The sequence below is a fragment of the Perca flavescens genome, chromosome 14 (genome assembly GCF_004354835.1).
Source record: "Perca flavescens isolate YP-PL-M2 chromosome 14, PFLA_1.0, whole genome shotgun sequence".
Classification (NCBI taxonomy): domain Eukaryota; kingdom Metazoa; phylum Chordata; class Actinopteri; order Perciformes; family Percidae; genus Perca; species Perca flavescens.
Genome location: NC_041344.1, coordinates 20082384 through 20105659, shown reverse-complemented (window position 1 = coordinate 20105659; position 23276 = coordinate 20082384). Strand labels below are relative to the sequence as shown.

The 23276-nt window shown below is 40.3% G+C and overlaps 2 protein-coding genes across 3 annotated transcripts in view; both read right to left on the bottom strand.

The window, feature by feature from the left end:
• Positions 1 to 10084: 10084 nt before the first annotated feature.
• On the bottom strand, positions 10085 to 17953 carry mrpl3 (mitochondrial ribosomal protein L3). The gene is made up of 10 exons (XM_028598438.1): positions 17713 to 17953; positions 16629 to 16810; positions 16443 to 16534; positions 15341 to 15439; positions 12747 to 12846; positions 12593 to 12653; positions 12265 to 12376; positions 12062 to 12139; positions 11869 to 11946; positions 10085 to 10309 (listed from the first exon to the last, which is right to left on the bottom strand). Exons 1-10 carry the CDS (start codon positions 17784 to 17786, stop codon positions 10160 to 10162), a joined length of 1026 nt encoding a protein of 341 aa, XP_028454239.1. The 5' UTR covers positions 17787 to 17953; the 3' UTR covers positions 10085 to 10159.
• A 1504-nt stretch (positions 17954 to 19457) lies between these two features.
• The window catches only part of cpne4b (copine IVb), a 21434-nt gene continuing 17615 nt past the window's right edge, over positions 19458 to 23276 (bottom strand). For both annotated transcript variants that reach the window (XM_028597214.1, XM_028597215.1), the window contains one exon: positions 19458 to 20422. In XM_028597214.1, the coding sequence (XP_028453015.1) occupies positions 20291 to 20422 (132 nt within the window). In that variant the 3' untranslated portion in view covers positions 19458 to 20290. The remainder of the gene's footprint in view (positions 20423 to 23276) is intronic.

Below are 23276 nucleotides of genomic sequence, written 5' to 3'. Positions count from 1 at the left end.
TCTGAAGAGCGCTCCCGTCCTGCTCCACCTGCTGTGTGTCCTCAGTATGCCCTCAGTTGTCAGAATTATTCTTTTTTTGCTTTTAATGGCATCATGAAAAGCCCCAGTGTCAAAGTGGTCTTAATAAAGTAAAAATAGTACTTACTTGGAAATAGGATTACATTTCACTGGGAATAATTCAACATTTTACTTACAATTTAGCTGCAATAAAAAAGATTATTTTACTTACAATTTAGCTGCAATAAAAAAAAACTACACACATCTGTGGGTCTATACTAGCCTAGAAATCTAGACGCACCCTAGCGGCAGCAAATGTAATTTGCAGCCAGGGTCAGTATAGCAACTCTTCATTGGCTTGCGAGCTGGAAAACCCCAATTCTGGTCAGGCCAATCACATCGTGTATAGAGTCGGTGGGTCGTGAGTCGGCAGAGTTGCGACAGTTCTGCGTGAATTTCCTGCTACTTGGAAACAAAGAAGATGGCTGCTGCTGCTGGCGAACAGCAGTCTTTCGAATCGGCTTTGGCCGCGACTCTGGAAGACTTGGAGTTAAGCACTGAAGTCATTCTTAAAAAAGGAAGATTTGTTTGACCAGATATGGCAAAAGTTTAATCTATCAACTAGCATTGCTCTGGTTGGCTATGAGTGCAGAGGGAATTTGAAAGACAACCGTTTATCCCGCCCCTCGGATTGAGCCCTGCAAATGGTGAGTTCCCAGACCCAACATCTTGATGTGGGTCTGGCTTATCAGGCTAGGTCTATACATGACCTGGCCGTCCTTTCAATCAATGTATGATAGGAGAAATAACATAATACATTTAGCAGCATTAAAAAGCAGATTATTGGAGATACCCAAATAAAGTGGGTGGTTAAAGGTCAGTTACAACTTAAAGAGGTAAAAGGTCCCATGGCATGAAAATTTCATTTTATGAGTTTTTTTTTAACATTAATATGAGTTCCCCCCAGCCTGCCTGTGGTCCCCCAGTGGCTAGAAATGGCGATAGGTGTACAGAGCCCAGGGTATCCTGCTCTGCCTTTGAGAAAATGAAAGCTCAGATGGGCCGATCTGGAATCTTGCTCCTTATGAGGTCATAAAGAGCAAGGTTACCTCCCCTTTCTCTGCTTTGCCCACCCAGAGAATTTGGCACGCCCATGAGAAAGAGAGAGAGACATCATGGCTTGCAAACGAGCAAAGTGGCAGTTGGTCAAGGCCACACCCCCACCCTCTCTCTCTCCTCCTCAATAGCTACAGACACAGAAATGGCACATCCTAAGGAAAGCTCATTGTGGGACCGGCTCTAGTGGCTGTAGTTCTGCACCAAGGCTGAATTTTGGGAAAGAGACTTCCGATACAGTATTAGGGGACCACTAAGGCCTATATAAAAGCATCCAAAAAGCAGCATGTTACCTTTAACACCAGCTAAATATCTTGTTTTTACCGACCTCCAGCGGTTTAACTTCAGTGACGTAGAAGTGTACGCCAGGGTGTCAGTACACCGTGACATCACTGTTGGGTGTGGTTACAGATGCAACAAAGGACAGTATAAGTGGGCATTCACACAGCCTGCTTCGGCCGTCAGACGGTGCTGCAAAAAAGCAGGCCTTTCCATTGATTTTGAATGGGGGGTAGTGCGTTAAGGATGCGGCGGGGCTTGCCGCAGGGGTGGGGGGCACGCAAAAAAACGCAGAGGGCCTGTGGCGAAAAGCTGAGATCGACTCAACTTTTGGAGAAACACAACTGTTATGTCAGTTCAAGACGATTTAATCTGTGTTCGTTTGGTAACGCCTTGGCGCATGCGGAAGATACAGTTGTTTTGGTCTGAAAAAGTGAGTTGCGGCCTAAAACCTCTCCTCCAGCGTCCTTATTATACACAACAGCAACCCCACGTCACGCTGCGGTGGCCAATCATGTAACAGGTGATCAGACTTGTTGGTGTGTTTTGAGGCGGTGTTAGAATCCTGTACAGTAAACAGGGAACATCACTGCCTCTATCGCTGCCCGTTCTCGTAATACATCCATGTCGCTGCCACAAGTTATAAAACATGAAACACAAGCACTGAACTGCCCAGGAGTTTGTGTAACAGCTGAATGTTGCGAACTGAAACGTCGAGATTTATAAACGATCTGATGGAAAACAGTAGGTCTATTTGTGAAATATAAAAGTGTACTTGTGTGGCCGGGTTGGGTCAGTGGGTAGAGCAGGCGCACGTATACTGAGAGGTTTATGCTTCGAAGCAGAAATCCAGGGTTCAAATCTGACCTGTGACGATTTCCTGTATGTCTTCCCCCCCTTTCTCACTTAGCTGTCCTGTCAAAATAAAAGTGGAAAAGTCCTAAAAAATAAATAAAAGTCTACTTGTACTATATTGGGGGAACACAACAGGACATCACACAAATGGGCTGTTTCATTGACACTCCCCCTGCCAGATTGCTTTTTTTGGTCTGAACGTAGCTTTAGCCTCCATCTTTATTTTGTAGCACAACAATACATTAAATCCATTAGATACTTTACAAAGAAGAAGAAAACCGTGAGAAGAGAAGAGTGGAAGATAGTAAATGAATATACAGATAAACATGATTAACGTTTTTTACAATTTTAAATAAAAATGATGTAATATGATACTGCTTTAACTGTCCTGATCTCCATAGGAACAGTAGATCTTTCCAGAGGATTGGATTGATGGTTTGAAATAGAGCAAAAGTACAGAAGATGTCACATTCTTGCTGCCACTCCGAGGCTTTTTGTCTCTCTACTTCATACCACACAGCCCAGACCTCAGAGAATAATCTTGCAGTCACTACACATCCAGCTACACACTAAAGCATCTGGCTGCCTGCAAACTCTGGTCCTATTATCTTAGCAGGGTGGTGTTTGGGGGTCAATCTAGTGATGGTTTCTCGGCACGACTTGTGATCAGAGACCTGTTTGTTTTCACTATCCAGGTTTTGTTCTGTAAAGATGTGCTGTTGGCACAGATCACAGCTAAAGGTAGGAGCATTACAGCCTGCTCGAACAAAGTTTAAAATAACCATTCAGGCTTGGTCTGTGTGTCTTGCAGTTGAGGCCGAAAAAATAATAATAGCACAAGATTGTGAAATCATCCACAAAAAATAGTTAATGAGTGAAAAAGATGTTCATGAAAAACGCATTTTAATGCCTTACATTTTGATTGTAAGATATTACATCTTATTAGTAAATGTGCAGTTTCTAAGTTTAGATAAATGAGCTGAGAGATTTGTCATAGGTCTTTGCAGTCCAAAACCCCTAAATCAGCTTTCTGTATGCAGAAACTCAACCTTGCACTTTCCTCTTAAGAAAAAAAGCCACTTTTCGCTGTTCTCCTCTGAGATGTCACCTTGCACAACCTCCTCTCCAACCTGCCCCACTTCTGTGTGTGTGTGTGTGTGTGTGTGTGTGTGTGTGTGTGTGTGTGTGTGCGTGCGTGCATGTAGCTCCTGTATAAACCACTGAGCGGCAGTGTTGCCCTGCAGTCCGACGTGCACTGCTACAGAGACAGATAAGACCCGCTGGCACTTTGAAAATGCTGATCTGCATCTTCATTTGCATTCACTCTGAGTCGACTGAGGGAATGTGAGCTGAGTCAACATGATGCTGTGATAATTGATATTGTTATCATGTAGATATCTGGATGATCTCTGATGATCTCAGGCATAGTTTAAACTTTGCAGGCGAGGAGATGAGAGCTGGGATAGTGCACAGGTATGAGAGGAATCAATATTCAGAGATATGGGTGTGTGTGTGTGTGTGTGTGTGTGTGTGTGTGTGTGTGTGTGTGTGTGTGAACTACTTGACTGTACAGTATAGCTGGCAGCTTCATTACTGCCTCTTTAAGTAAGGCTATAAGGTGTTTTTGCTGACAAAACAAATCTAATTTCTATCTCACTTGCTCCCAATCTGCCTTCTGTCTATAATACACACACACACACACACACACACACACACACACACACACACACACACACACACGTCGCGTCTCTTGAGATGCCTTCATAGCAGATGAAGGTTCTTATAATTAGTGGAATACCGACACAATGCAGTGAATTGACTGCATTTTCACACACAACCCAATTTGATTTTTAATCATTTTTGACAAACCTTTGATTCATCTTTTTGTTTACTTTTAGCAGCAATGAAAAGGTGGTGAGATTTTATCTGTCTACCTGATCTAAAATACAGACTATAATAATCCAATCTGGATCATCTGATAGAGTTTATCTTTCTACTGAACTCTCTCTATATATAGATGTGGTTTTGAAGTTTTTATGCTTTTTATTATATTTTACTCTACATAGTATTAAGAGTATTCCCCCCTCCCCCTCCGACACACACACACACACACACACATACACACACTGTCTCTCTCTCTCTCTCTTTGTGTTTTTGCTTTTGTGTCCGGTCCTCTCTGTGAGTCAAGCTAAATGGCTTTCTATTCAGGAGTGAGAAAATGTCATCACTTAGTGTGCGTGCGTAGGTGTGTGCAAGAGAAGAGTGTGTACTTTTTTGAGACATTGTAAAGGATCACTTTGGATATTCTATTTTATTCACCCAAACCACAAAAAAAAAAAATCTATTTTCCCTCCCACACATAGATGGTATCTCGCCATGCAAATAATTTTGGTTTTTTAATTTGTCTGGATTTGTTTCAAGGTCACTTTTTGATGATTTATATTTTTTTTATCTCCTTTGTGTTGGAATTGTGACAGAAGGCTGGGCAGCACACATCCCTACATTTCAACATATAAAACCATCTAAAACTAAACTATTTGTATGTATATTGTGTATTGTATATGTATATTTATGTATGTGTGTGTTTTAGGTGAAGTCTGGTGATATTCTATATTATTATTATTATTATTATTTTCAACAAATCCCACGAAAAAGACCAAAACTAATCAAAAATCATGCACCATTCTGCTGCTGCAAATAGTCACTAATACACCAAATGTGTATTAATCCACAGCTGAAAATAGTCCCCAACAAATGCACTATTTACTCCTGTTCACACTAAGCCCCCTCACCCCCCACCCACATACACACACACACACAGACACACACACACACTGATAATGTCATAGATTAACCTGCTCCCTGAATGTCAAAGGTCAGACAGGAAGAGCAGTTGACTCCTCAAAGTCAACTCTCACTCTTTCCCTCAGCCTCCTCTCCCTCCCTCTCTCCTGCTTCCCCTCCCTTTCCTCTTGTCATTTAGTTTTTCACCTGCGGTAACATCCCTCTCTCTTTACCCCCCTCCTTCAGCCTCCTCCCTTGGCTTCTATATTGATTTACTCTGTATCCTGTGGTCACATTCTTGTGGCGAAGGTTTCCGGTTGAAAACCGATGACATTTAGCTTATTGTCACCACATGGCTCATTTAAACCCCATAAAATAGGACATTCACTTTTACAGTAAATGCCGATGCTGTGAAAGTTAAAGTGTGATTGCAGACATTTTGAACATCTAATGAACCACTTTGCTATATCTCAGAAGTGTGAGTCCATGGCCTGAATGCTTTTGGTATACACCTAAACACAACTATGAACATGTTGGTTGATCTTTAATCCCTATTCTCATGCCAACTCTACTTTCCCATTCCTCCATTGGTCCTTGTTACCATGGAGATGTCACAGATCCAAGGTGGGCTTTAATTGAAGGGGAAAGAGCGAGACAATGAAAGGTAATAAGAAAGACTGCAGTTGTCAGGTCAAATAAGTAGAGGCACTGCACGCACACACACACACACACACACACACACACACACACACACACACACACACACACACACACACACACACAAATATATCTGAGGGCAGGATAGGAACACCTGTGGAGAGGAAAGTGGGGACCCAAAGGCTGCATCCTGCTTTCACCCAGTGGTGCTGGAAGGAAGGAACCCAAATTTACCAGCGTGAGTGGGAGGTATCTCACACACACACACACACACACACACACAGGCTTATGAGACGCAGGTGTGCACAATTGGGAGGGCCTCGCCACAGCAGGACCACTGGCAGTGAGGCTTAGAGGGTGATATGTGCTGTGATTGTTGTGCAGGTGAAATTACAAGCAGGCTTCTTTTCTCTTTCCCCATATAGTCCAAAAAAAGCCCCTTATTGGATTCTGTTATAATAAAAAACATAAAGTTAAATATCTATGCTTAGGAATCACTTTTTTTTTTTTTTAAGATTATTTTTTTGCCATTTCTGCCGTTAATGGATAGGACAGCTGAGATATGAAAGGGGAGAGAGAGGGGAGAGACAGGTCGGACTCGCACTCCGGACTTTCTGCATCAAGGAATAAACCTCTACATATGTGCGCCCGCTCTACCAACTGAGCTAACCCAGCCACACTTAGAATCACTTTATCTCCATCGAGCTGTGGAAGAAATATATAGACATCATTTAAGGATTTGAGTCAATGATGCAGCGATTGTGCCTTGACAAATAAAACATGCAATACAAGATGAAGCACAAGAGCTCGAGTCAGAACAATTCACAAATGATTTTATTACACACTTCAAATGTCACTTAGACATATGTATATATATATATATATATATATATATATATATATATATATATATATTTGCTATTTGCAGACTGTGATTGTATTCAGTCTAATAAAAACAACTTAATGTTCTCTTCCTGGTGAAAAGATTAATTATTTTTATTCCTCATGTTTATGAGAGCTTATATAAACACTATAATAACATTGCCTTCTGATGCTAATGTCAGTCTGAAATTGCATTAACGTTATCTCATTTCCCTCTTCTCTCCTGTTTAGTGACTAGCTCCCGTCACTGTAGATTTACAACTGGCTGTCTGACTGAGGGAGTTAATTTGTTCAAGAGCCAGCTGTCCCTCAAATAACACACTCAATAATTCATATTGCACAAACACACACATACTGATCTGTGTGTGTGTTGAGATGCAGGCCACTTCAACACTTTTTGTGTAAACTCTGCAAAGGAAGTTGCAACATAAATGCTGACCAGTCTTGGGCGCAGAATTGTTGCTTGCTAAGGAGGCAATAAAACAAAGTGAGTGCGTGTGTGAGAGAGAGATAGAGTCACATTATGTGTTTGTGTGTGTGTGTGTGTGTGTGTGTGTGTGAAAAGAATAGAAGGTTGTGTATGTGTGTATGTCCTCTTTACTAATGGAAATCAGATCTCTTATGTGTTGAGGCAGCAGAAGTAGAGAAGTAGATCCATCATGTCAGGCTGGGGTCAAAATCACAGGGCAACCTGCACTCACACACTCCAAGTAATTTCCCCAAAAGGTTTAGATTAAGCTGAAACTTGTCCAGCTGAATGCATGCATGCAGCATAATAATGAATGAATGCAAATGCATTCAGGGATCAGATATCCGACACTTTGACAGAAAAGAAAACTAGTGGGTGGGGCGAAGATTTGCAAAACTGTGGGGCTGCACGGAGACTTGCTTGGGCATGTTGTTTTTAAATGGTTTCTTGCTCCCACCGCTCAACAGCTCCTCTGCTTATATTAGGTATTTTGGAATCTTGTTGAAACAAGTCTGGAATCAAGTCCTAGGTAAGACAAAAGTTTTTAGAAGCAAATTCTTTCATGTCTCTGAATGCTGACCATCAAAATGGCATGCACACTATTTAGTCATTTTTGTTCTTTTAAAGCGGTGTTAAAGCGTAACTCTCGCCAAAATGCAACCTAGGGTCTTTTTGTGAATGTACCCCAGTCAAACTTTCGTTTAAAAGCAGGACAGAAGGACAGAATCGCCACTTTTCAGATTTACCGTATTTTCGGTCAGATGGCCTTTTGCTAGCCTCAAAATAGGTATTTTTAAAACACTAAGAAGGCTCGATACAACATGAAACTTTGCTCAAAGTATCACGAGGGGCTCTACACCTTAACGACATTGTTTGTGTACCCAGAGTTTACTAAAAAGAAAGGTTTTGAACAACTCACCGTAGCTCTTGCTGTTTCCATAGCACTCCCATTCAAAAGGCCATTTGACCATAAATCTTAAAAGTGGCGATTGCGTCCTAAATATGCTTTTAAATGAAAGTTTGACTCGGGTACATTCACAAAAAGACCTTAGGTTGCATTTTGGCGAGAGTTACGCTTTAAGTTGCAACAGCGACGTTGGTATTGATTTCAACCTTGTGAGTCAATGTGTGTGTGTCATCATGGCAAAATGTGGTCCTGGAGACACCTAGTGTAGTGGGAACTACCACAGAGGTAGTCTGCCTTGCCAGACATTCTTCCACAGCGCTGCAAAGGAGGGTCTGGCTAGTCCACACAGCATTCCGGGATGGGAGAAAAACGTGCTGTGGTGTATTGGCAAAATGGCAACCAATCCCAATTGTCATGGGCGCCGGACGGAGACACAGTGTCGCAGCAAAATAGTCTTGGGAAGGAACTTGTTCGTTGTCACCGTTGTAGTGCGCAACCGTGCAACATACAGTCACCAAACTGTACAAGTGTTGACATCAAAATGAATGCCAAGTTTGACACTTGCGGTGCGAACAAGGGTGTGGAAAGTAGGGAAGCCAGTACAGTTTGCACAGCTGCAGTCTGGAAGTCGTATAGGTAAATTTAAAGGCCAGGTTAAATGGTTTGGCGTTATGACCCTGACATTAGTGTTTGACAGCACTGTAGTGGGGGTAAACCAGTGGCTACAGTCTTCCAACTGATATCACAGCACATTTATTGATCCTTCTAAATACATTTTATGCTATAGATACAATGCTTGAATCTATCCAAATTATCAGGCACTTTTTTCATTAATCAGGTCATTAGTTCATTGGGTGGAGCAAAACACTGAAAACTGACTAACCTAATGGTGTTCTGCCACAAGCACACAAACACACCAGGCTGGAGTTCGTCTTCTCTTTCTGCTCTGCTGCTTTAACAGGCAGCAACCCCCACCCCTCCCCTCCCCTCCCCTCCCCACCCCTCCCCTCCCCTCATCCACCCCCACAAGAGCCTGATGATGTGCAGGCTCCACAGAGCAGGACTTTCAAACGATTTTATTACCATTTCAAAGATCCTGCTGCAGCCTTATGGACCTACAAGCTGTGGCATGTTATATGGAGCAGGACGTTGTTTGCCACAAACTTAATCACCACCTTACATCTTTTTATCTAAATGACAGCCAAACTCCTATAGGTTACGCATTTCTGCGTCTGCCGGTTGTGTCATCTCAATTAGGGAAAAGGCATCAATGCAGTGTGTGTAACCGCAGTTGTTGTGGGCTGAGGCAGCACTTTCAAACAAAAGCCATGTTCCTACTGCTGTCAATTACATTGCAGATACAGAGCTGAGAGAGAGAGAGAGAGAGAGAGAGAGAGAGAGAGAGAGAGAGAGACTGGATCACATGCAGGTCTCTGAGGATACATTTACACTAAACAAGAGTCCAACACTTTGAAGGATATGATTCTCATTTGATTATTTGATGCCAAAAAGGCGAGGAGGGGTCCACACAGTGCAGGAGGGAATCTGTCAGCCCACCAGCTTGGGGTATTCTAATTTTAATACTGCTGAACACAAAAACACAACACACACACACACACACACACACACACACACACACACACAAGCACTCAGCGGTTCCTGCTGCAACATTAATGTCCTCATTTATCCTCTTATGCACAAATGTCAACCTTTGTCACCCTCCATCCCTGCCTCCTTGTTGCCCTCCACACCTTCACTGACTCCCTCTCCCATCCTTCAGTTTCTACTCCTATGTATTTGCTTCCATACCTTCTACCCCACTCATTCCTTCACCCCTCTGTCTGTATTGCCCTCACTCTCTCACACTGCTTTGTGCAACTCATTGTATCCAGCTCCCCCCTCCTCCTCTTCCCTTATCCTGTGTCCTGCATAGATATTGCACATTTCTCCACCACATCTGCCTCCTCTCGTTTTGTTTCACAGTCTGTTTCTCCTCTCTCTGCTTGGGGATCCTCTGGTGACATCACTCCGACAGTTACCATGGTTTCGGGGGAAAGGGACCGTAATAACTGTTTGGATCAAACAGACTGCTGTTGTTGCATCTCAAACTAAAAAAAAAACTAAAGGAGCTTAAGACATTCAAATGAATTACTCTTTATTACAGGATCCAGACATTGTTTGAGGGTTTAGATGAAAACATGAAGTGTGTGTGGTCAGGTCAGTGTTAATGATGGGTCTGTTTGAATGAACAAGTTATCGTCATACAGGTCTTCATCCAGGTCACCCTCCTCTTCTGTGAAATAGGTAGGGAAAGGAGGGCTGCGCAGGGTGGAGCTCCTGGTTGGCAGTACAGTATCTCTTACCTGAAACACACACACACAAACAAATTGTTTTGTAATAGCAGTGAGGACACTCTTAATTAGTACTGCAGCAATTAAATGGCAGAAAATGGGTTTTTAGTTGCTTTTAAAAATTGTTATCGTTATTCAAGCAAAAATGCCTGCATTCTCCAGGAAATGTCAATTTGACGGGTGGAAACTTACAGACTATTTTCTAACAGTTTTCAAATCTAATTAGCAGTTCTCAAGCTTTTTCAGTCATGTCCACCTTAAGAAGTAAAAACACCTTCTACTTAATATTAAAAGCACATGAAACAGAATTTTGCAATTATTATTTTTTTTTAACCGCAATATTTGTCACCGAGGTTAACTGTCATTTTTTTTTTGTCAGCCGATAATCTTTAAATTTTCCGAAGGAGTAATGGAACAAGAAGGAGCAGCCACAGTGAGCTGTAGGATGAAGATTAGCAGGCGACAACTCAACAAACAAAATCCATAGAAATAGAATGAGAGTAGAACAGACATTGTTCAACTACTGTTTCTCATGGTCATTTGACTAGTTCAAAAGAAAATAGCCCTCAGCACTGTGCATTGACCACAGAAATAGAATGAGTTAGCCCACTGCAATGCCAACGGTACACATAAAGATGGCTGCCGCTCTGACCATCATGCTATGTTGATTTGAATGGGAATGTCCGTTCTACTCTTATTCTATTTCTATGGGTAAACCACTAACCAGGATTGAAATCTGAAATATTACAACTTAACATTTGAATCCTTAACAATATTGAGAAAACGACTAATAAAACAAGACATTTTATTGAAACAAACAAATAAACAAACACATTTAGGTTGGCAAGATCATTTTGTTTAGTGTTCTGTGTCCCCTGTAGGGGGGCTACACACCCCCAGTCTGAGAACCACTGGGCTAATCGATTAACCAAAACAAGTTGTTTCTTTTAAAAATAAAACATTAAAATGTTTAAATTATTTTCATCAATGATGAAAATGAATATTTTTTGCAGCCCTTAGTCTTGTTTTAATGGATAAAACATAACTGTTCCTCATTTACATAGGGAACTAACATCTAACATTAAACTGCATGTGTGCCCTATTAGGGTAATATAATATAGTAGATCCAACTTTGTGTGTGTGTGTGTGTGTGTGTGTGTGTGTGTGTGTGTGTGTGTGTGTGTGTGTGTGTGTGTGTGTGTGTGTGTGTGTGTGTGTGTGTGTTTTAGGGGACAGCTGAGCTAGGTGAAATGCAATGCGCATTTGTATTCATTATTGCTTGTCTGCAAAACAAATAATAGGCTGTGTGTGTGTGTGTGTGTGTGTCTGCACAACATGATGATTATGGAGATGGATGCTGTGGCTATTACTAACATCATTAAGGTGCGCACTTCCATTCCCTCACAGTCTCTCACACACACACAAACACCACAGTGTCAATGAAGATGGATCACACTGTCTTGTAGGTGTGCCGGCATTTTTACAGGTGCAAGGTCAGTCGTCACTAAGCGTGCTGGGCTTGACCTTCGACATCACACTTCACAATTGTGTATGTATATGATAATTTTTACCTTCAACACGCAGTTCCTGTGGCCGGGGACAGAGCCGTTAACATACAGCACATTATATTTGGTATTGACCCTCCATATCTGGAAGAGAGAGGATGCAGATGAGTATTGAACGGAAATTGCAGTCAAGGACAAACAAGTTCAACATCATGACTTGTGTGTGTGTGTGTGTTTGTGTTCCTGTTAGTGCGTGTACCTTCAGTCCATAAGCTGTGATGTAGATGTTGCCCATCATGCCGGGCATCTTTTTCCCTTTGAAAACTTTGGCTGGATCCTAGACGCAGATGATGAAAGACACACATACACTCACATTACTGGATTATGGGACGCCAACTGTTCTTGTCTGGCATGGGTGGGTTGGTGACTGACTGACTGACTGACTGACTGACTGTGTCTTACCCCTCCAGGTCCAGAAGCTCCTGGTCTGCGATGAGTTTTGGTTTGGCCGTGGGTGGCTGGCTGACCTTTGAACCCCCATCGCTTCATTACGCCTTGAAAACCCTTACCAATGCTACACACAAACACAAGAAAATTCATGCTCGTATTTTCAGGTATGTTGACTTGTTGCCTCAGAGGATAATGACATAAAAAGAGGTTTGGACTGTCTTGTAAGGTCAACAGCTGATCTATCTTCAAAACGTGATGCTGGAGCTCAAAGAGGGCAAGAAGGAGAAGAAGCCAAAAAGAAGCGCCAGCAAGGAAGGAAAGCTGGCAGAACCAAACTTACGATTTGGCTGTGACGTCCACATATTGGCCTGGACGGAAATGTGCTGCATACAAAGGAGTGCCTGAACACACAACAAATCAAGATTACATTACAAAAGTTGAACAAAACTGCCAACAAAAATATTTCTATTCTATTATGTGACACGGGTGTATACCTGGCTTGATGACAGCGTTGTCTGAGACTTTAAATGTGGTGACTTTCTGTTTCGGAGGCACCCCTGCATTCCTGAACATCTCCATTTCCTCTTCAGACCTCTGTCGGTCAGAGTGATGGAAATAGAGATAAATGGAAGGAAGGAAGGAAGGAAGGAAAATAGTGGTAACGAAGGACGAACAGAAGTTAGACTTTGGCATTTTAAAATCAACCGTGGGCCTGTTATGACTGGGAGCCAAACACACACACGCAGGCATACGCACGTACACTTGGCAGTGAGCGTCTCTGACATTTGCTTTCACTCGGCTCGCTCTCATCTTAGCCCCTCCAGTCACTCTAAACTCTCTCTCTCCCTTTTAACAGAAGGGTGAAAATCAGCCTGCCAAAGCTTCTCACTCCGACAAACTGACTGAAGAGTGATGTGGCTGTGTGAGAGGGATTCTAAACAACTTCACATTCGACACCGGCCCATCAAGCACCTATCAAGACTCAATGAATAAATTACACTTTGATTTATTCATCCTTGTATATCTGTTTTTTTTTTTTCAAACTTAAAAAGATGGAGGTCACATTTAAAAAAGGAAAATAAATCCTCCTCATACATACTAAGAGGCGATTTTCTTTCTTTCTAAAAATAAATTCTTTAAAATGGTCTACTTTTTTTGAAAAGGAAGTATAGGTTCACAGAGTAAACTGAAGAGCCAGCGCAGCTGTCTGTCACCTCAGGTTGCAGTTTTTGTGTTTTTGAGGTCAGATACGGTATGCAGTCGGAGGCAGTGATGGGATCTTGGAGTTTATTATGAGCATGAACGCCACTTGTCAAATGTGTGTGTGCTTGTCAATGTTAGTGGGACATAGCAGTGAGGAAATCTTTTGGATCCTGTTTATTTAGACACCTAAAATGAAATAGTCCCTGATGGTTAATGGGTGAGTATAATTTCCTGACTTTTGAATTGTATTCATGAAAGGTCTTAGAACTGGGAGGCCTGATATGAGCTCAATGCTTCAGGGAAAAGACAAAATTCAGTTATGCTTCCATAAAGATGTCACACTGATTAGATTTGTTTCGCATGATTATGAAATGTAGCCAGACCTAAAATGAGCAAAAGTAGACATTGTGATGTGATTAAAGTATTTGGCACTGGCTGCACTGCTAGTATTAAGAGCACAGTGACTGGTATGATTAGATATGATATATGATATTCTCAAACTTTAAAACTCAGTATAAAATGAACAGTTCAACAAGTCATCAGTTTCAGCCTTATCTATGGCTTATGTAATTAATATTTTATGTAAAGTAATTGTTGTGTAATTGGGTGTGTTTTTTTTGTCGGGTATTGTAGGCCATTTCTCAAGATTGGAAGGCAAAAATCAATAAGCACACAATAATTAAATTACATTTATGTGCCAGCACAGCTGAGGATTATAAATTCTCCTACCCCATTACTGAACACAAAAATGTTTGTCATATTTACAAAGAAACTTTTTCATCTCATTTCAAAAGTTTTTATTTTGCTTAAAGCAAGACTATGTTCCTTTTAAACAAAAAATAACACATTTCACATATGAAAGGGTGAATTTTAAAAGCAGGTTTTCTGCTACAGCCTTACTTGGTCTGGTATGACCAGTAGTTCATGGTGGCTAATGTTAGCAGACTGTAGATAAATATAGCTGTATGACAGTCAGTTTGCTGTCTTTAAGACTATTCTCCAATTGGGCTACTGATACAGTAGCTTAGCATTTTAACTAAATGCTAGGCCAGTAGTTCAGCATTTAAAATTTTCCAATAACTGTCACCAGTAGCCATAGTGGCTGCTGTTCAGCAAACGTTACATTGTTTTGCTTGGCTGTTCTCACCCCACTTAACTAATATATCAAAAACAGTATAAAGTGTGTTTTTCATATTTCACATGAGCCTTCTTATTGTTGCTTGGGCCTCTTATTGTATAACAAAAAAGCAGGGGCATTTCAGTTTTTTATGATTATCCTACCAGGTTTATTACTTATCAAAAACCTAACCCAAGTCATATTTTTGTCTTCCTAAATTGTTATTTTTAAATCCTTCAGTAACTTTTGGTCTCCACCAACTCCTGAGGGAAATATATCTGGCTCTTTAGCAGCTAAATGCTCCACTATGTTGACCAGCTAGCCTCTACCTTTGTCTGTCTGCCGTTTGGTGCTGAGCGTGTACTGTACTGTGACTTTTTAGATCTTTTAAAATAAAAACAGCCACCTGCTGCAACTGAAAATAACGCCATGAGAGTGAAGTAAAACAGTGAAGTTGCGAGCCAGACAGCTAAACAATGAGCTGAAACAGAATGAGCTGAAACAGAATTTTCTATAGGTTCATCACTACGAGCAACCCTTTTACATATTTCTTTTTTACATTATCATTCGATACATTGCTATTATAAAAATGATTGATTATAGCCAGTTAAAAAAAAATTGCCTACAGGAATTCACTATCATTCACTAACATCTTTTAAGTAATGTAATATAATATGTCAACACATCCATTATCACAGCTAAGATAAAAACCTTAAATGGTAAAAAAACCTTAAAAAAGGTATTTTGATATTAACAGCTATTTCTTACATGGAATGGTGATACATTTTTCCCTCCTACCACAAGGGCGGCAGTGTGTCCGTCATTTTCTTCCTTGGACAGGTGCTTTACGACATGACAGTCCTGCACCTGGAAAAACAGAACAGAGGCTGGATGAACAATAGTCAGTCTGTTTGCAGCTTTTTCCACTGTGCCACTTGTTTCCTCCTGAACTACAACTAGAGGAGATTTTCACGGTACAATAACAGTTTCAGAAAATATCACGGTTTCACAGTATTACATTTATTACAATTATTATTATTATTATTATTATTATCTGTTCCAATAACCCTAACATGAATGAAAATAGAAGGGGATTTTGTGTCTCCCTTTTGAAAATAAATTAAATATTTGATTTCTTCCTTTTAGATATGGGGCAACCAACTATCTCCCCAAACCAGACTATTACTACATTTTGGCCACATACAACAATAGGATGACATCACAGGCATTTATTGCAAGAATATCAGAAGATGAGGATAGAAGAGAGAAATATACACCCCAAAAGTAAAAATGTCTTTTTATAAAGCAACAATCAAACCTGTACTATATTTATTCACTTACATACTTTAAGTTTTCCTTTAGATAGAACATGTACCACAATGCCAAAGTGGTGGGAGTACTGTCACGCCGAGAGAGTAAATTGAAATGCTCTACTTTTCCTCTAGCACAGACCGTTCCTAGATGAGCTGATAAGAAACAAATGACTAAATGTAACAAAAGTGAATCAGCAGGTGGGGGTAGTAGTTTATGTATGTCCTTGAATCTGATATTAACTGAAGGTGATGACCAATAAAAAAAAAATTGACATTTTACTGAAAATGCAATAGGAGTTTGTGATGCTACCTACTATGTCATTATCAATAAAAGAGTAAAGTGAACACACACAGCCGCAGTTTGCCATCAATTTACTTCACTGACGGATTAGTCGATGAGATCAAAATGTGATCTGAATAAACCTGACATCAAATGACATTCATTATGGATGACAAACACACATTATCATTCCTGAAGAATACCTGCGGCTTGATGCAAAGCTTAGGCACAATAGAAAAGGCAGCGGTGCGTGTGTGTGTGTGTGTGTGTGTGCTACCTGTAACATGGTGACTACATGTCTTTCTCCCGTTTTTGTCCAGATAGGAGCCATCCCCAACTTCACGGCTACTAACCCAACTCTTCGGCTACCTGGGAGGACGAACAGATGAAAAGCCGGTTAAAGTGTGAGCGAACAGGAAGAGGATTCATGATATACACAGCTCTCACTAATCATGACACCTACCCTCTGTCCACTCAGGACGCTGCCAGGGCTCATCTTTGAGCGGGTTGAGCTTATCAGCTGTTTGTTTCCTGTATTCCTCTGCCATACTCTTCCTCATGTACTCCTGGTTATCCTCTGTGAGGTGTTCATCAAACCACGTTGTGGTCTTTACTGTCCTAATACAACCTACCAAATATGCAGGACTGCCAGAAAAAAGAAAAGTCAGGAAAGCAGGTGCAGTTATTTAACAGGAAGACCATCACTTTTGCCAGACTAATAATGGCCAGACACATACTCACAACTATGTCCAATCAATACAAGAGTGCCAGTTAGCATACATATGTGCTTATCTTTTTTAGGGCTGCAACAAGGGCTGGGCGATATGGAGAAAATCAGTAATCATGATCTTCTTCACCACCACTGACTTGATCATCAGAAAATATTTGTATTATTATCATTCTAGGTAAGGGCTAATTTATGTCTCTGCATAACCTACCTGAACTGAAATTTACTTCGCTGCTTCAGATCTCACACTAGTAGACACAGACAGTTTTGTGCATTTTTATTGCATAAATAACACTGCTTAATGACGACTCAAAGACCAAATAAATGGTACACAGGACTGAATTACCCTGGTGGCCTTTTATCATACTGAAGTCTGCCCACGTCTGCTTTCAGATGGAGTGATTCACCAGTCTCTACATTATATTTTTTAAATTAAATTATTATATCTCAAAAACGAAAAGTACATACAGTGAAAGCACTAACGTTACACAAATGCCCCGGATAAGCTTTCAGCCAAACAATAGAAAAACACAAACCGTATGAAATATTGGCAATTAAATGGTAAGATACGTTATTATAACTTACTACGTCACTAGGAAGCAGGGGTAATTAAGATAGCTTTATAATGTGCAAATTATAACATTATTTATTAGCAAATAAAAGGCTCAGGTTAAAACAGCAAGGACATTAACGTAACTGAATTGCACTGCAAAACTGTACTACTAATTCACCACAGCAACTTAGTTTAGTTTAGTTTTCTACGTGCTACAGTTTAACTTCAGTTACATTAGCACAACGTTAGCCAGTTAGCATTCGCTACCTTTCAGCTGCTGCTCGGGGAGAAATGAGTCGAGGTCCCCGCTGAAGAAGAAACCGACAGCTCCACGCCGCCATTGCGCTCTTTATTATATACACTTACACAAAAATATATTTAAAACAATTACACATACAAACTAAAGGGGCACAGAGTGTCACAACATATGCACAACCATGCCTTCGTTTTCGTCCTGTTCCTGTTCCAAATGTCACCCTTGCTACTACCGGTACGTGACAAAAACAGTTCCGCGCTGCACAGTGTCATGAAAAGGGTTCCGCACAACTGCAAGTTTTTATTTTTTATTTCTTAACTTGCTAAACTATTACATCTGATATCCACACAGCAATTAATCAATCATACGTGATCTTCATCAACAGATGGAGTTTGCCCAGTTTTCATGGAAATGTTGATGTTTAAATCTCCTTTTGTGAGCACTATAAAATGCATAAACATATTTTATTTGGTCAAATATCAAGTAATACTAGTCCAATTGATTTGGGGCTCCTTTCTGACTGTCTCCTGAATTATAACAATATACTGTGTAACAACAGTTTTTTGAATGTAGGCTATTATTATTATTGTTGTTGTTGTTGTTGTTATCATTGTTGTTATTGTTGCCTCAGTGTAGCTTTAGAGAATTATTTTAGATTTTATAACAGACCTGAAGAGAATCTCAGTGTAACTATTCTAATATGGGTGGTCTCTGAAACAGATATTAGGAGGCTCATGTGCTGAATACTGATCTGATTGTCAGAGACTAAGGCACGTATGGAGTATACTCTCAGGACTGCCCAACTTTGGTTTGCCCTAATTAACTATATGGAGATTTGTGAGATAATGTATTCTTGCATTTTAATGTATGTCTGGGAGGCACAGAGACAGTGAAAAAGATTTGTTGTGGATGAATGTCATGAACCAGTACTTCACGATACTTAAAACTTCCACACACACTTCCTTGACACACATAAATAACACTGTCGGCTCACAGTGCTGTCCATGAGAAAGACAGAGAGAGAGAGGTGCGTGATACAGTGTCTAACCTCAGTAGAGGTCTGAATATACAAATAGCCTGCATATTCATTGGCAAACAGAGAAACTGAAGCTCACAGGGTGTAGAAAAATAAATCAATTAACAGGCGGCCACCTGCTCTTTCTTTGTTATTCTACTAGATTATATCTCCACACTGCATCCCTAAACACACGTTTTTTTTTTTTGCTCAGTCATTAGGAGGAAGTTATATTGTTTTACATTAATTCCTTGGAGACTTAACCTTACATTGGCCATAATCAATACCAGCCTAAGTATTTGTAACAGTGTGATGTGAACATATCTGTTATGGAATTTCCATCTTATGAACTCATGCTATGTAAATTGAGACAATGGTACTCAGGTGTCATTCAGGTCAGTGCCCAACATAACCTCATAACCATTCCAGGCAGAGGAATATTTCAACTTTGTGCCTCCATAGATGACGGGAGATGTAGCAGCTGTATGATAAGACAGTGCTGCTCACCCTGCCAAGGCCATGGAGGAAGTAAACACATAACACATTTTGTCTGTGCTGAGATATTTGGGCACCCGCACTGTGTAATCTGTAACGTGAAATCCTAAATTCTCCTCAATTGAGTGTTCGTTAAATGCTCTTGTGTAATTCATCAAAGTCTCCTTAACATTTTTCACATATGTGAAATGTATTGTGCTGCAATATATGCGTAAACACGCACACAAACATCAGATCACACTAAAATGAGAAAACCAAAGTCTTTATTATAATCAACATGCAGAATACAGAAAAAAACAGTTTTCAGCTCACAGATGGGTGTCTACCACACACACTTGGCTATCCACCCAAAACTCTTTACAATGTAAGAAGGTTATTATTAAGAAATTATTACAATTATTCAGTTGTTTATTTCCATTTAGCAAAATCTCAAACAAATCTGTAGAAAAGAACCCAAAACACCCAAGGCAACCCTGAATGTCACTCAAATGACAGAGATACTTTATTTCATAACTAGCAAGCTGGTACTGGAGATTGGATATTAGCGGGAGCTGAATTATTCATGCATTTATGCAGTACACTAACAGGGACACTACAATTCCCATAAATAACATTTGCAATGCTAATTCTAAGCATTTCTGGCTATGCAATTACATATTTTTGTGTTTCTACCCTCAGATATTTTAGTTCATGTACTTGCTAGTTATTTAAATAAGGTAGGAGTGTCATTTCTTTGGGTGGGCTATGGTCTGAGTCTGCATGCTGGTTCAGAAGACTGCTCTTGTTTCTATAAATATCTTTTAGATATACAGTAGAGAGTAATAAATTTCCAAGGTGATGCCATTGTGGCCAAACATGCAAACGTCACCAATGGAGTAGTTCAAATTGTTTCACCAGAACGAGCTAATTTTCTGAGCTAGACTACTGTATATAGTATGTAATATGGTTATGCGTACACATTTGTTTGTGTATGTATGTGTGCTTGTGCTTTAACATGTGTATATGTATTATACAGTACATATGTGTATGATATATATATGTGTGTGTGTATTTGTGTGTATGTTGCATGTAGTCCATTGTCAGGGGCTGAAGGTTCTTGTGGACTCATAGTCCGACATACACTTGGGTTTGATGCCTTTAGCGTTGTAGTAATCCACCACCTGGTTAGGGACTTCTGCCAAAACACTCTTAGCCAGCGCGGCTGGCGAGGCCTGGAAACACAGAGACAGACGGAGAGGGAGATGGAGAGAGAGAGAGAGAGAGAGAGAGAGAGAGAGAGAGAGAGAGAGAGAGAGAGAGAGAGAGAGAGAGAGAGAGAGAGAGAGAGAGAGAGAGAGAGAGAGAGGTTACAAATTCATACACATCACCAGCCATGCACAATTAGGACTAGGATGCATTTACTGTTGGACTGATGCTGTCAAAAGGTCTGGACTAGTGATATATGTGTGCTTAACGAAATGGCACAGGAGAAAAACACATCAGATCCTGCCTTTTCATAGAAAACAATGCTTTAAAGCACACTCTTTACACTAAGCAAAAGAAAATGATCATGTATATTAAACCTGGGTGCAGATTATGCCGCACAAGTTAAAAATGGAACGTAGCAGTTGTGTTTGTTCCTATTTTGCTATTATCAAAGAAAAAAGGCAATTCCTTGACTTAAGGGTAAAAAAAAAACAACCAATCAAAATAATTAAGGAAAGGTACTATATATTTTAATAGCAGAAACTACTGAAACCTCCATAATGAATTACAAAAACACTGACATCATTAATTGGAGCTATTCGTAGCCAGGATGCATGTTGTAAAATAGTTTAGTATTTTAGTAGTTTATAATTAGATCATTCTAGCCTGCAGAATTCACTGCATAAATAAAGGTTATAATAATAATAATAATAAAAATAATAATAAAAATAATAGTTAAAGCAAAAGTGTTGATTATTATTTATTCCATAATATCCTCCAAATTTAGGGTTATGGAGGGGGTTTGGTGGGTGGTTCATTCATTCAGCCTCTTTTTTCTTATGCAACAGTTGTATGTCTACATTTGTTTCTGTATTTATTTTGTATTTTGTATAATTGTTTTTTTTTTTTTTTTTTTGTTTGTGTATGCACCATTTACCAAAGAATTCCACATAAGTGTAACTTATTGTGGCAATAAACCCTTTTCTGATTTTCTGATTCTGTTCAACACTGGGGCATTTTTTTCTGTGCTTCTATGTGTCTGTATATGACTATTTTTCTTTGCTTTTTAGTTATACATGTATATACGATGCACAAAAAGCCCTATCAAAATCCATTCAGTCAAGAATGCATTGTTATCAAGTTCAAAACCAGGCAGAGTTCTGTTGGTTCATAAAAAGTTAAATGTTATTTTCCATCAAGGGACTTGTGGAGTAATAAATGGAAGATTATTACTCTTAAATGTACAGTAAAAGTATCACATATTCAACCCTAAAACACCAAAAGCTATACTTACATTCAATACGGAAAAAAGAAGGAAAATATTCCTATGCGTAAATAAACACACACATATTACAATAAGGCCAGCCATTCGTCTGCATGAACACACATGCCCCCATGCCTCACACACTTCCGAATCCTCAAAGTCAGAGAGTCTGTCGTACTCCGTCTCACATAATTCCCCAAGACAATGCACCATCAAAGAGCACCCACCCCGACCTCCTCCTCCCATTTCCACCCTCTCTCCCGCTTTCTCCCCCCTGCTCCTATCTACCTGTTATCCCCCACTCTGCCTGTCTCACAGCGCCTCAGTCCTGCTAATCCTTTCTGAAAAGAAACGACAGAGCAGAAAATCACCTCTCCACCTCTGTCATACACTCCCTCGCTCCCTTTTGTCTTTAGCTCCGGTCTCCTGTTGACCCCCCCCTCCTGCACCACCACTGGGCGCTGTCTCTCTCCCTCCACTTTCGTTTTCTGTTCCTCCAGATATATTCTTCTCCTCTCCTGCCTGACTGTCTCTCTCTCTATGTCCTTTAGGTACACTATATGTTTCTTCTCCTTCCTAGATTCTTCCCCCTCTCTTTCCGTTTAGCTGGGATGTAATTTGTTGATTTGTCAACCTGTCAAAGACCAAATTCACCATAACAAACCCGGCCAAACACCCTGTCAAAGTCACACAATATGAATGGCACTAGAGACACACACACACACACACACACACACACACACACACACACACACACACACACACACACACACACACACACACACACACACACACACACACACACACACACACTAGAGCAGATGGCAGATGTGTTTTGACCAGCACACCAAGCATATTACACCCACACATTCACACTCGTTACCCCCTGAACACAGCACTTCTTGCCACCCACACCCACACAAACACACACACACAAACACTGTGGTGGTCCTCAGACGGTTTAGCACACACACACACACACACACACACACACACACACACACACACACACACACACACACACACACACAGGTCTTTCCGTGTGTGTGTGTGAATGCAGCCTTACACTTAAGACAAAGAAAAGAAAGTTAAACTGAAAAGTGGAGGAAAAAAATGTAATATCAGGACAGAACCTCAAGTGTTGTTCTAGCAACAGTATTGAAACATTTGAGGCTTTTTTAAAGTCTGTGGCCTTGATGTGAAATTCTTTAACACTGACTAGATACTCTTTTATTACCTCACATTTCTTATGCCCTTTAATGTTGTAATTCAGCTTGAGAAAGCTCTAACCTTTTAAAGTAAGCAGCTCTGAATCTAGTGCAAAAGCATGTTACAAAACCCATTCTGCTGCATTCTTAAATATAGTGCCCCATTTATGTCTTGATATTGCCTGACCTCCCCAGAGAAATAGTCACATTTTCTGCCTGGAATGCATTTATCATTGCTCTATGATTTTTCCAGAAATTTAAGACTTCTAAACCGTGACTTTGATACTGGTTCCTGAACGATACTTTTTTTGATACCAATTTTATAAAATCCATTTTAACAAAAACAAATTACAACATTACGGCACAAATCTTTTTATAATTTATTTTTCAGGTCCTTCTATGTAAGCC